This window comes from Arachis duranensis, chromosome 3 (genome assembly GCF_000817695.3).
Source record: "Arachis duranensis cultivar V14167 chromosome 3, aradu.V14167.gnm2.J7QH, whole genome shotgun sequence".
Taxonomy (NCBI): Eukaryota; Viridiplantae; Streptophyta; class Magnoliopsida; order Fabales; family Fabaceae; genus Arachis; species Arachis duranensis.
In genome coordinates, this window is record NC_029774.3 from 116,025,867 (window position 1) to 116,039,644 (window position 13,778).

At 34.3% G+C, this 13,778-nt stretch overlaps 3 protein-coding genes across 5 annotated transcripts in view; 1 reads left to right on the top strand and 2 right to left on the bottom strand.

Moving 5' to 3' along the window:
- The window catches only part of LOC107480405 (uncharacterized), a gene marked incomplete in the record, with an annotated part of 4,206 nt that extends 614 nt beyond the window's left edge, over window positions 1–3,592 (bottom strand). Inside the window, 5 exon segments of the mRNA XM_016100541.3 lie at window positions 1–104; window positions 216–367; window positions 766–966; window positions 1,827–3,214; window positions 3,467–3,592. Of these exon segments, the coding sequence (XP_015956027.1) occupies window positions 1–104; window positions 216–367; window positions 766–966; window positions 1,827–3,171 (1,802 nt within the window).
- Window positions 3,593–5,068: 1,476 nt separating this feature from the next.
- Window positions 5,069–8,542, bottom strand: LOC107480404 (uncharacterized). Of its 2 annotated transcripts, none has more exons than XM_016100539.3 (10): window positions 8,319–8,542; window positions 8,198–8,229; window positions 7,956–8,020; window positions 7,702–7,767; window positions 7,473–7,513; window positions 7,175–7,311; window positions 6,822–6,912; window positions 6,462–6,533; window positions 6,203–6,315; window positions 5,069–5,496 (listed from the first exon to the last, which is right to left on the bottom strand). In XM_016100539.3, exons 1-10 carry the CDS (start codon window positions 8,399–8,401, stop codon window positions 5,390–5,392), a joined length of 807 nt encoding a protein of 268 aa, XP_015956025.1. In that variant the 5' UTR covers window positions 8,402–8,542; the 3' UTR covers window positions 5,069–5,389. The 2 variants fall into 2 exon arrangements, with proteins under 2 accessions (XP_015956025.1, XP_015956024.1); XM_016100538.3 differs by having other exon boundaries at window positions 5,071–5,496; window positions 7,956–8,026; window positions 8,319–8,539.
- A 1,269-nt stretch (window positions 8,543–9,811) lies between these two features.
- The window catches only part of LOC107480403 (uncharacterized), a 7,068-nt gene continuing 3,101 nt past the window's right edge, over window positions 9,812–13,778 (top strand). Inside the window, exons 1-6 of one of the 2 annotated variants that reach the window (XM_016100536.3) lie at window positions 9,812–10,091; window positions 10,219–10,282; window positions 11,012–11,704; window positions 12,395–12,499; window positions 12,601–12,753; window positions 12,897–12,974. In XM_016100536.3, coding sequence (XP_015956022.1) covers window positions 10,081–10,091; window positions 10,219–10,282; window positions 11,012–11,704; window positions 12,395–12,499; window positions 12,601–12,753; window positions 12,897–12,974 — 1,104 coding nt within the window. In that variant the 5' untranslated portion in view covers window positions 9,812–10,080. The remainder of the gene's footprint in view (window positions 10,092–10,218; window positions 10,283–11,011; window positions 11,705–12,394; window positions 12,500–12,600; window positions 12,754–12,896; window positions 12,975–13,778) is intronic. The other variant, XM_016100537.3, reaches the window with a different exon arrangement.

Consider the following 13,778-nt stretch of genomic DNA (forward strand, 5'->3'; position numbering starts at 1 on the left):
TGCGGATCGACATATTCCGCAACCAAAAGGCGTCCACCATTTGGAGGCCATTGCAGATTATACACAGCATTGCGTGTCTCAGTGGCTTCTTCAACAGATGAGTACTACATCACAACACAAAATATTGATTATATTTATATGATGACTACTAACCATAACATCACAGGGGGACCTCCATGTCCGGAAGATGAGTATGATTATGAATAAAATCTTACAGTGACATAGCAATGGGTCTTTATTTGGTCCATCCAGAAACTGACAACATTCCCAGTTTTACCAAGAAGTTCTTGCACCGCTTTTAGAGTAAAAGGGCGTAGGAATTGATCAATCCTGAGGGAATTAGTTGGTGCCCTTTGTGATGGTGGAACTGCCATAGATCAAAGCAACACAACTTAGGCTAGGAAAGAGCCGGAACACTATATCTAATGGTATGACAAGAAAGCTAAATCCAAAAGATACAGAAGGACACAAAAACAGAAACAAATAATACTACTTAATGTTTGGAACCATAAACATAAATCAGTAAGGTCATTTATGCTAAAATGAAAACTCAAGAACTGAAATTTATGTTATGCGTATCCCATAGGCCTGAGCTGTGGTTTGATAACTGTGCATAACTAAACTTTGAGTGTATTGATTTCTTTTTCATTTCACTTATTTGGATTACAAGAAGGGTTTAAAATTGATATTAATTAACTCAGCACCAAAAGTAAAAGCACCAGCTCTTCTCAGCTAATAATCCAATTACAATGAATATCAACTTACCAATACGCTCCTTGAGTGAATCATCCTTCCCTGAGGAATCAGATCTGGAGAGGATGTGCTTCAAAGTAGCTGGCTCATCCTTTGGTGCAGCAACAGGCCTGAGAGCAGGACTTTGTGGATCTGAGCTTTTAACTGTTTGTGTTTCAGAGTTCCAACTTCGTTGCCGCTTGGCACGCTCATTAATCTCATCTGATGATTGTTCTGTGATGCAATTTCCATATTAGAACTGAGTATAAAAATGCTACCATAAACTGATAACAGCAACATGCACAGAATGCAGCATAGATTGCACATGGATCTCTCATTCAATTATCTCTATCAAAAGACAGGATTCCTCCACCACTTTTCCAAAGAAATTTTGTATTTTTTCCAAAAGCTAGGGAAAAAAATAGAAGAATGTTATTCACAAAGGAACACAGGTTGAAGTTATATTCAGTTCTCAAATTTCAAACGGAAAACTAAAACTGCTATGACTGAGAAAATTGATTTTTATATTTCTGTTATATTAGCATGGCAGATTGGCAGGTGCCATTTTTGCAGTTTATTGTTGAAAATTCCAAACAATCTTTGATTAACTTAACTGTTAATGGTGATGATCCTAAAGTGGATTTTGTGAAATACTTTTCATATAAATAGTTATTCACAAGATAGTTTTAAATATTTTTTTATAGCATTGGTTCTTAATAAACAAATTCCAAATAAGTAATTCTACACAGTATAGTAGAGACTCCTCACTCCATGAAGGGTTGTGTTAAGCTTGTGACAGCCAACGTAAAATTCTGTCACATCCCAATCCATGGACACGACATAATGACGTCTTTGATCCATGTAGCCGACCCCACTTAGTGGGAAAAGGCTTTGTTAGGTATAGTAGAGAGTCCATGGATAATCTCCATTCTCCACATGAAACTGAACGACCACTAAATAATATCGAGCTTCTCCATGGTTAGAAAATGCAGAAAACATTCAGAACACTCAACAATGTAATACAAAGAATCTAAAACACTTGGTCAAAGTCCAACAGATCATCATGGGGATTAAAAACAAAAAAGAAAAATTACCATGAAATTTTCGTTTCTCAACAAGAGAAACTGGAGGTGTATGATTGTCTTGGCTGGTATCATCACCTTTTTCTAAAGATGGACCATCTCCCTCAACTAAAGTACTACCTTCCTCCTTCACATTAGGAACTTCAAAATGCTCTCCCTTGTCTTTTAGTTCATCATCATCAAACTTAGAATCAACTTGTTTAATCTCTGGCAAATCCTCCTCCATGGAGTCATCACCAGAGCTTCTATCGAAGTTTAATTTCTCTGGATACCCAACATCTTCATTATGGCTATTGATCTTGTTCAACTCTGGACTTTTGTTATTATCCTCATCAGATGCCTTTTTCTCATGTAGCTCTCCAACATCCATTGGTTGTATTTCGTCATAAACAGCAACATCATATCTGGATGATGGTTCTTCCACCATATCTGGCCTAACAATCTCTTGTTCTAATTTAACATTTTCAGCAATTATATTATCCTTTAGTTCATTCTTTTGATTAATTGACACGGAATTAGTAGAAATAGAATCAGATTTTACTTGAGACCCTAAACTAGAGCTGACCTCAGATACCTGATTTTCTGGAACTGAATAGTTGGCCATGAGATCCTTGCCGGGAAGCTTTAGGTCACACTCCAGCTGGGGCTTCGAGTCTTGATTATCCAGCTGCGAGTTTGAGTCCTTATTATCCAGATGTTCTTTTGACTCATTATTCTCCTGGTTGGTTACCGAGTCACCATAGTCCTTCTGTTGTTCTGCACTATATGAATCGTGACTGCTGACTACTACTTCCGTTGAAACACTGTCAGTGACCGTAGTGGTGGGTATCTCCATGGTAGGTGCATGAACAATTTCTGAGGACTCCACATTTGTAGAATTTATATCGACAGATGAATCCATGTGTTCAACTTCTTCATTCACAGCAGGTGCAGTACTATTAATGTCAAATGGGACAGCAACATTGTCCAGCTTGTCACTCTTGTTGGCATCATTATCCACAACCTCTGAAATATTTTCAGCACCAACGGTTTCAACTGGTTTAGTTAAACTGGAAGTACCCTTTTCAGCCATTTCAACTGTTTCATCATTTATAATCGTATCGACAACTTCAGCAACTACAGGCTCCGTCTGCGAATCTTTTAGCACAGAAAGATCACTGTTGAAACCATTTGCCTCATCCTTCTCTGAAGCCTCGGCAGCCTCCCTTTCAACGCGAAGAGCTTCATCCAAACGTTTGATCAAATCATCCTTCAAACCTTTGGTCGTAAGTTTCCTTCTCTTCAACTCCTCTTTCAGCTCCGTAACCTTCCACTTGTCAATCGGTCGATTGGCAAGAATTGGATATTTTGATGACATTATAACCAAATCAACTAAGCTTTCCCTAACCTGGAGTGGCAAACTATATTCCACAAACAATCAACAAAGAAAACAAACAAAACGTCAATCAAAAGATTATATTACCAATTCCATTTATTTTCATCTCATTACAAATTGAATTGAATATGATAGTGGTGGTAGTGTGGCGATGATGATAATTATAAGGGCCTTCTGGGGAATTTCAAAATAAGATATTAAATTTGAAATATGTTGCACACATTTTGTAAGTAAATAATAATTATAAAAATAGATTCGAACATGAAAAAGTACTCACATGAAAGTTTGTCCTGCTTAATGCGCGAAACCCTAATTGCAGAAGAGAAGAGGGAGAATTAGAGAAGCAGCAACGTCGAAATGAAAGAGAGAAAGAGAAGCTACCCCAAAACAAAAACGAACGAAAGAAAAAAATATATAATGTTGCAAAATCAAAAGAAGAAGAAGGAGAAACACGATGATAAAGATAAAACACGCGAAGAAAAAGGAAGAGAAACACAAAAAAAAAAAAAAAAAAAACCAACAAAGCAACAGATAAAACTGAGATTCAATCCCAAAGAATATTTTGTCCAGGTGAGGGAGACAATCATAAAATAACGGAATTGGAAAAAGCGCGAGATAGATTTTTTTCTTTCTGGTTGCTGTTCGTTGCTTGTGTTCTAGGGCTCTTGTGTTGGGCGTTGTACTTGTACGTCACTTTTTTTTTTGCGGTTTTTGTTCCACCCCGATGTTTTATCCAGATATGAGGACGAAAATCTCCCGTAATACCGATACTGCCCTCTGTGACACGGGGCTGCGACTGCATTTGTTGGCTTGCTGCCGTTACTAAAGTAATGTGGATAAGTGGATTGGCAAAAATAACTTCCCATCTCTCATCTTTCATTTATAATGATTCAATCTCCATAGGAAAGTAACTATCCATATATAGCTGATTTATCCATTTTATGAAAAAATTGCTTTAGTGACATCAATAATAGTCATATATAGCTGATTTTTGTCAACGTCAATGGTGTATTAATCTTTATTATTGTAGTTAATTTGTTCCAATATGGCGTATTTTACAAAAAAAATTTTAAAGTTGTTTTTCATAAAAATTAATAAATATATTATAAATTATCTATATTTATAAATAAAATATTTAAATTATTTATTAATACAAACAAAACGTTTTTCATTTGTCTTTCCCACCGTCATACTGCTTTCTCCATTAACTGTAAATGTCAGCACAAATTCACATAATACTTTGGGACAAAGGTAAAGCATTGCACCAAGAATGCAAAATTTAGAAAAGAATTTATATGGAATTAATAGTCAAACTAGTCCATCATAAATAAGCCATTTTTTTAGATTTATTCTTAAAAGATTTTTTCAATTAATATTCTTCATTACTCCGCGACTAGTAATATGAAATAATAATTAATAGCATATATGACATATAACATGTTCAATTAGACATTGACTAAATATATTTACAAAAGTCTATCAATTTAATCACTAAATCATATTAGGAATAACCGAATAAGATTTTTATAATTAGAAAAAATAACTAAATTAATAAATTTTCATAAACATATTTGGTCAATATCCAATTAAACATATCAGATATTATATATGTTATCAATTAATATTTTACAACATCAATCTTAGAAAAAAATTATTAATGAAATGACTGAAGAACAAATATGATTAATTCGTAATCTTTGAAAAATCAATTTGATTAAAAAATCTTTCAAGAATAAATTTAACAGATATCTTATTTTTCAGAGACTAATTTTGACTATTAACCCTTTATACGGGACCTCTTTGTGTTAGTAATCACTATAACAGTATAACTCAATATGTAAGTTTCTTAAGTAAAATAATCATAAATCTTACCCTAAGTGTATATAAAATGAAGACGTTGATCTAAAAAGAAAGAATTAATATAAAACAAACGCTTTGGACTCTAAAAACTCTTATAGCTATAAAGAACTAGGATAACAAACAAATTTACACGTTCAAAATCGAAACCTAACAAGGTCATACGTTCATATTTAAAATACAATATAAATAATTATGTTAGCAAAGGAAATGGCAAGTATAGGCCACAGATGACGATAGTACACATCTTTTGTCAGCCAAAGAGCTTTGCCTCCAGATTATTCTGATTCCGCGGCATGGTCATAGGTCTGAGCAATATCGTATTAAGAGACTCAAAATGCATCTACTCACTTTCCTCATCACTATTTACCAAGTTCAAATGGTTCATATTCTTTTCAAGAGGTGGAAGACCATCTTCAGAATCAGAGGAGCCTTTATCCTCACTCTCAACTATGTGCATGCAACAGCAGAAGATACGGAGCTCATTAATCCAAACATAATTTCCGATGTTACCATACATATACAACAATATTTATTATATATAAAATAAAATAAAAAACAGTATTAACACAGAATAATTAATTAAAAGCAGCAGAAGTCAGAAGCGGATTTATGGCTTCATGCGTTACTTTTGAAGAACCAATGTAAAAGACATTGAAAACTGAGAAGAAAGTAACTTTCTATTCAATCTGCCCCAGAAAAGTTGATGTTATGACATAGACATATGAAACCAAAATGATAAACAATTTAAACATAAAGAATATGAAGCAAAATGTTATATTACGAGCACTGTGGATTTGCATCAGCTGTATACTTATATTCACTAGTTTTGTTCCCTTATTTGGATCAATAATTCAACATTACCAGAGCATACCTTCCTCACTAAACATACAGATATACTGCTAAAGTAGATTTAACAGATGGAATTTTAATCGTGACAGCCAACAACCTGAAGGCAAGAGTAGTTGAATTCAGATCCTCATAACTAATATGAGGTTTAGAGATCAGATGTACGTCTTACTCCCATTGCTAGAAACAATGACCCCCATAATGAGACAAGGCAGAAAAACTATGATTACACCAAGGTTAACCCTCCTTATTGAACATTAACTAATTATGGCCTTTATTTTTTTGGGGTTAAAAAGTAAAGGCATACCTTCAGTATCAGCAGGGGCCCTTGGAATCTGACTCTCTTGTGACAGCCAAGCATTTTGAACAGCAATAATATCAACAGTGTTTTGGCATTTGGAGTACGCCTTCAGTAATTCCCTGGATTGATTGATTAATAATAGATATTTATGAATATCAAGGAGCTTATGAAGCTACATGCAACCCAGAGTCAAATTAATATCAAAAGTAAATAACATCTTGATAAAACATAATTACATAATAACCATATAAATTGTCAATCATACCGGTTCAGGGACAAAAAAGCATGGCCCCATTTGAACTTGTCAAGCAATAGTTCTGCCGATTCATCTTCCCCACTGCAAGGCAAAGAAAAAATTTTGAATTAATGTTTAGTTCTTAATAACCAAGCAAAATAGGAGGAAAACTAATATAACGGTAAAGGTATGCCTCCTGCAAAGTGCAAAGTCAATTTATTAAGCTAAGACCATGTAATAGCAATCTAGTAGCAAATAAGCCCACACAGACAGTTCCTGACAAGATATCCATATTTTTCTTTTGAGGTAAGGGGAGAGAGAGGGGGGACAGGGTTGAAAAAACACCAAAAATAAAGATATTATCCAATCACGGATAAGGATATTTGGTACCATATTATTAAAGCAGCAGATAAGGCCTCTACACATGATAGCTGACATGGCCGACCATAATTTACTGGATTTGCTGCTACAAGCCATGGCACTGCCATAAACAGAAAATATTAGAAAGTAATCATTACAACCCCACACAGGTAATAGTTGAGAGGCAACTTATAAACAGGTAAGAAAGATTAAATGAATTTGTGCTAGAAGAAAATTTTAAACGTCATGGAGAACTATAGCAGTATTTGTGTCAAGCTTAGATGTTCCAATACATGGTATAGTGTAGCATACACAAACAAGCATTGATAGCCAACATCACTAAGCAAATGTGAATATAGTCATGTCAGTAGATAAGTTCATACGGAGGCGTGGAGCAGTGCAGCGCAGCCTCACAAAAGGCACATCATCTAAGCGTGCCCAAGAGCAATCCACAACAGCCAATCCTTTCAGCTTTATTAAAGAGGAATCTTCTCTTGAGACACATTGCTTTCCAACAGGACTGTCAAACCATAATTACAAGAGATAATCACTAATCATATTCATGCTAACATGTTATGATCTTATGATATAAATATAACATGAAAATAAACAATGTTCTAGGAACAATAACATTCTTCAGACATATAGTGGGAAAACAAAAGAAAGTTAATGAGGAAGTACCTTAAAACAATGCCTCCAAATCCATTACTAATTCGTAACTCCTGAAACAACTCATTCAAAGCTAGGTGTCAGGACTACTCAGCATACAGACTAAAGTATTTTTATATATGCATGCTCATGGCTATCCATATAAGTTTGTATGTAGACCTAATCATATCATATCTAGAAAGTAATCAAAGAATGAAGGGGAAAAAAGAGAAAGTTTAAGAAAAAGAGAACAAGTACTTGCCTTTAACATACCCAGTCTTGATAACTTGCGACCTGTGCATCTTTTGATATCACATTGTCCAAAATCCTGAGTCAACAACATGAGAACCAATCACATAAAGAATTTAAAGTTCCATAATTACAAATAATCAAATATGCAAATTGAGATTTATATACTTCACAAATAGGAACATTCCCCGTACATGTCACTAATCAACCACAGAAACAAGCATTTGAATTGAGATGAACATAGGAATAAATTGGGAGAATGCATACCCACATTGCAAGCTTTATTTTGGGTTTCGTCATCTCCTGCTCCTGCTCCTCCACCTCAACTGTTTCTGCAACTAAAAAACATGCAGAGTTTCATTCATAGGGGGGATAACAGATTGGGCTTCATGCCCCTTTGATTATCAGAAAAAGAGAAAAAAAAATTAAAGATATCGCGCACTTGAAAACAAGGAAGATATTGGATTTCATTGAGAAATAAAATAAGTAGAAATAGAATGTATAGGCACCTTGAACAGAAGAGGACTGAGCATCATCGTCTCTGAAATAGATTGAGGCAACAAAAACCGCGTCAATTACGAACACCGAAAAGAAAAAGAAAAAGGAAAGAGATGAGAAAGATGAAGTTACAGTAAGAGTTGATGGTCTCGAGATGAGTGAGGGCGATGGTTCCGTTGATTTTTGAATCTCCTGTGTCTGTTATTGCCCCCCATTTCACCTCACTTCAGCTGGGAAACCCGGCGCCGCGGCGTTTCGCGGTTTCTGGTGCTTCTGCAGTTCTGCTATTCCTTCCTTTTGGCTTCTTGCTTAAACCCCAGCGTGCAGGGTGCATCCCACCAGGGGCATTTCAGTCTTTGCACCTTGGCTAGTATAGTTTCATTGTTTTTTTTTTGGTGACTAGTATAGTTTCCTTGTTTTAAAAGCTTCTATTTTTTATTTTACAAATACAGAAATAATTTTATACTCAAAATCACATTTGTAAAAGTAATAATTCTTAGTGCGTATTTAAATCGTTATTTCTCAAATTAGAGTTTGAATGAAATTAATTTTGGGTAAAAATAAATTTGTATTAATATGATTTATATTTTAGTAATTTTTATATTAAAATTGATTTTAATAAAATAAATATTAGGATAAAATGCGTATATAAGTCAAAGTCATATTAAAATTTTACAAATCAGCCAAATTAAGAATTGATATATGAATCAGCTAAATTTATATATATTTTTTAATTATTTTGCATGAAATAAAATAATTTTATTAATTTTTAAACTATTAATTATGTAAAAGAATAACTTAAAAAATATCAGAGGTGCTGTAAAAATTTGTAATAGCTTATGCATAGTAATACCTGTAATTCCAATGAAAAACACCCTGTTTCGAATTATTATGGACACCAAAATATGAGTAGTTCGAATCAGTGTGATTCGAATTACTATGAATATTTAATTCGAATTCCCCTAATTCGAACTACATGAAAATTTGCTTCTGGTTGATTCATGTATGAATTTTCAATTTGGCTGATTTGTGAAATTTTAGTATGCCTTTAGTTTATATGCACGTTTTACCCTAAATATTATTTTGATAATATTAGTTAAAGATACTTTTAAATAAATAATTTTAAAAAATATATGTCATTAAATTATAATATTATTTTTTTATGTATGTTTAATTTTGTTATACTTTTTTATATATTTTTTATATTGTATATTTTAGCATTCTTAGTATTCTTTTTTTAATATACCATAATTTATTATTATTATTATTATTATTATTATTATTATTATTTATAGTTAATTTTTTTTTAATTTGCTTTACCTAATGAAATTGATAAATTATATTATAAAAAGATAATAACAAATATAATATACAAAAATCACAATTATAAAAATGTATAATATCAAACAAAAAAACACTATGATTAATTAATTAAACTAACAAAATTTAGATTAGATTAAAATTAAAATTAATTATGATAAGTCAATTAGTTTTATTTCAATTAATAATAAGAAGATATGTTATAAAAAATAATTTACCCTCTAATTTAGAGAGAATTGAATAGTTCACCTAATTATTAATTATGATTTTCCTCCTCATTAATAATATTAAAATCACATAACAAGCACCTGAAAAGTTTGGGAGAAAACTGCAAAATTGTGTTGTATTCCTATCCCGGTTGCTGTAAGAATCGACAGCAGACTGCAGTAGTAGAAGAACACGGCAATCACCAATCAATCAATCAATCCACAAACACACTCTTATCGATCTCCAATTCAACGCCCTTTCCACACTCATCTAACCCAGCTCCTCTAATCTGGTTCAGTCATTTCCTCATACACCTGGGGCGCATTCTCGTTTTCAATCCTCTCAGAGCCACCCACGCCTCACTGCCATGTTGCGGAGGTACGCCTCTTCAAATCCAACGAACTCACCATTTTTATTCTTGTTTTTGTATTTCTTGCTTACCCGCTCTTTTGATTTTATTGGCCGTGGTTTCAACCTTGAATCCATTGTCTCGTGCGAGTTGCAGGTCGCTTTTCGAAATATCCTCTCGCCAAACGCTCAGAAGGAGCCCTAGATATGTTGCAAATCAGGTGCCTGTGTTCTGTTCAAGCTTTATTTTCGATGCCATTCTTGGAATTCAGTTTCATATATATGTTTTTATAATTTGGGCACTGGAATTGGTTGGTTCTGTCACATATGCTAGTAGTCTTGTCATTTGGATTTTAATTTTCAACCATTGGGTCTTACACTTTATAATAATTTACCTAAAACAAGCATTGGATCATGGATTGATTATTAACTTAAGAAAAACATTTGGTCAATAAACATGCTAATTCACTTTCATAAGTATGTCATATTCTCATTACTTCTACTTCAACTACATTCAACCGGACCAAATAATTTTTAGTATCATCCTTATTTCCTATTTATTTTATTGTCCATGCTTAACACAGTCAGCCACCACCAAATGTAACTTGAAAAATATTACATGAACCGTCTAATGCTAGACATTGGAGCGATTAGGATTTCTCAAATCTGTAAAATGTGGAATTGGTTACAGGTAGAAATTAGGATAGTTGAAGGCCCATTAAGTATGAATGAGGGGTTTGGAGGTGATAGCCTGGGGTTTAAGGCTCAGTCAGGTAGCTTTTAGGGTACTCTGTTCAGAACATGCACCCTTAGGATGTTTTCGTTTGATGGTTTCTGGGGTAATAGAGGATCCTTAATTATATCTGTATTTGAAACAAAAAGAACATTTAAACCATGTTTATTATATTATTTACCTAATTTATCTTAAAAAATCTCTTCATTTAATTCAGCAGATACCTTCACATCTATCATCACGAAAGAAATTATCAACTGCATCTAAACCAGATCCTGCCCCTGCTCCTGGCTCTACAGGCAAACCACCAGAGTCTAGTGGCTCTCCATCAAAGTTTCTCATTGGAACTGTTGCTTTAGGTGCTGCTTTTCTAGCAGCTTACCAAACTGGTTATTTAGATAAATATCTTAAAAAAGAGCAGCTTGGTGCTCATGAGGAAGCTCAGATCAAGGATACCAATGGAGACTCACAAAATGTACAACCTTCAGTGGACCAGTTCATTTCACCTCATAGGGAGACATCTAACAATGAAAATCTTGTGTCAGAGCATGCAGAGCAGAAGGTTGATAATCATTTTCCACAGTTGGAAAATGTGAAAGAAGATAAAGGTGATAAACCAATTCAAGAGCAAGACAAATCCGATATAACTGTAGATGTTACTGCTCCTACCAAAGAAAACCTGTGGCCTGAACATCCTCAAGGCAATCTAACATCTGATGATCAAAGTAAAGCATCTGTGGTGCAATCTGAAGGGAGTTTTGGCATAAGAAGCACAGATACTGTTACTGCCCCTAGATTGGAACAGGGAATACAACACACATCCACATCCACACAGATTAGTACAGCTCTGGATGAAAATGGGATGACAAACATGCAACCAAAACAACAAGAAGTGGAGGAGAGAAGAGAGGTACGTATGACTTTTCCATAGCTTAATATTGAGGTTTAATCACTATAAAAACTACAGCCTTCTTAGTAATAATCACAGTTTCACTATGATAGTATAATGTGTGGCCTATGAAATGATTCAGTTAACAGCTAACATTACCCAAGGATTTTCCTTGTTTCCTTAAATGAATATTGACATCAACAACAAACAACAACAACAAAGCCTTGTCCCACTAAGTGGGATCGGCTACATGAATCAAACGACGCCATTGTGCTCTGTCATGTATCATGTCTACAGAGAGACCGTTTACATGTAGATCTCGTTTGACCACCTCATGGATGGTCTTCTTAGGTCTTCCTCTGTCTTTCGCCCCTTGTCCATCTTCCATCTCATCCACCCTCCTGACTGGATGTTCTATCGGTCTTCTTCTCACATGTCCAAACCACCTGAGACGCGATTCAACCATCTTTTCCACAATGGGTGCTACTCCAACTCTCTCCCTTATATCTTCGTTCCTTATTTTATCCAATCGCGTATGACCACTCATCCATCTCAACATTTTCATCTTTGTCACACTCAGCTTATGTTCGTGCTCCTCTTTAGCCGCCCAACACTCCGTACCATAAAGCATAGCCGGTCTTATAGCGGTGCAATAGAATATTGACATCAACATTGCTTTTAAAACATCTTTCCTTTATTACTCTATTATAGAATGCATTGGATAAAGATAGGGAACATCAACCTGGTCTCCTTGAGGAATATCACTTAAGGAATGGAAGAAGCCATACTTACGGCCATTTTTCTGTAGAAAAAGAGGTAATTTAAATCTCACATTTAGATTTTTTCCCCCTTTTCTGGGTGCTATATATATTTTTTGATATGGCGCATGGGTTAAAGATAATGTGTTTACATACCAGGCACTTAATGGTGCGACAAAGGGATCGCAAGGTGGATATATTTCTGAGGATGGGAAACTGATTCTTGATTTCATACAAGCCATTCATGCTGCGGAAAAAAGGCAGGCTGACTTAGATTCACATGTTTTTAATGAAGAGAAGAAAGTGTTGAAGGTTTGGGCTATATCATGGATCATTTCTATGACTTACTGTCTACTCTCTGAAATCTTCCCTGTATTTGTGTCTTTTGCTTTTTATTGTTTAGTATGATGATGAACTTTTTTATATTAACTTGCATATCATGCTGTTCTTGTTAGGAAAAATATGAAAAGAAGTTGAAAGAGGCAGCTGCCAGGGAACTTATGCTTGCTGAAGAGGCTGCATTGTTGGACAAGGTGAACACGTTTTTCTCTTCTCTAGTCCATGGGTTGGAATGAGTAAGCCTGCTCCAATTTTCCTAAACAGAGAGCTAGTCAACAGTCATGTATAATGGATTAAGTGTTTGTTTCGATGTATGCACTTTTTATTCAACACATTTACATAGTCTTGTTTGTGAATATGACAATTGGGTAAATTACTATTTTGGTCCCCAATGTTTGGGTCAAATCCTAATTTGGTCCCTAACGTTTCAAATGTCCCATTTCTATTCCAAAAAGTTTTAAACGGATTCAATGTTGTCCTACCATTAAATTTGACACGAATAATTAACAGTGAGTGATGTGGACATTAATGTTATTGTTAACTCATATCTTCTTCCGTATTAGAAAAGCATTACCAAAACCTTTTTATAACATTTTCTCTTCTCGATTTCCTTCTTGTAAATAAACCCTAAATCCTAATCATCAATGCTTCAAAATCAAAGGAAAAGCTTTTACGTTGATTATCGTTGGTGGGTTGATTTACTTTCTTTTCTATTCAATACACTAATTGTTTATATCAAATTTAATGATGGGATAACATTGAACTCGTTTGAAAATTTGTGGGATTGAAATAGGACGTTTGAAACATTTTGGGACTGAAATAAAACGATTGAAACGTTAGGGGCCAAATTAGGATTTGGCCGAAACATTGGAGACCAAAATAATACTTTACCCTATGACAATTTAAGCAATACCATGCTATCTTGAGTTTGACTCAATAGTATGGCAGGTCTAATAATAGTACTTTTTAAGAAAAAAACACAGAAGGAAAGTCACTTC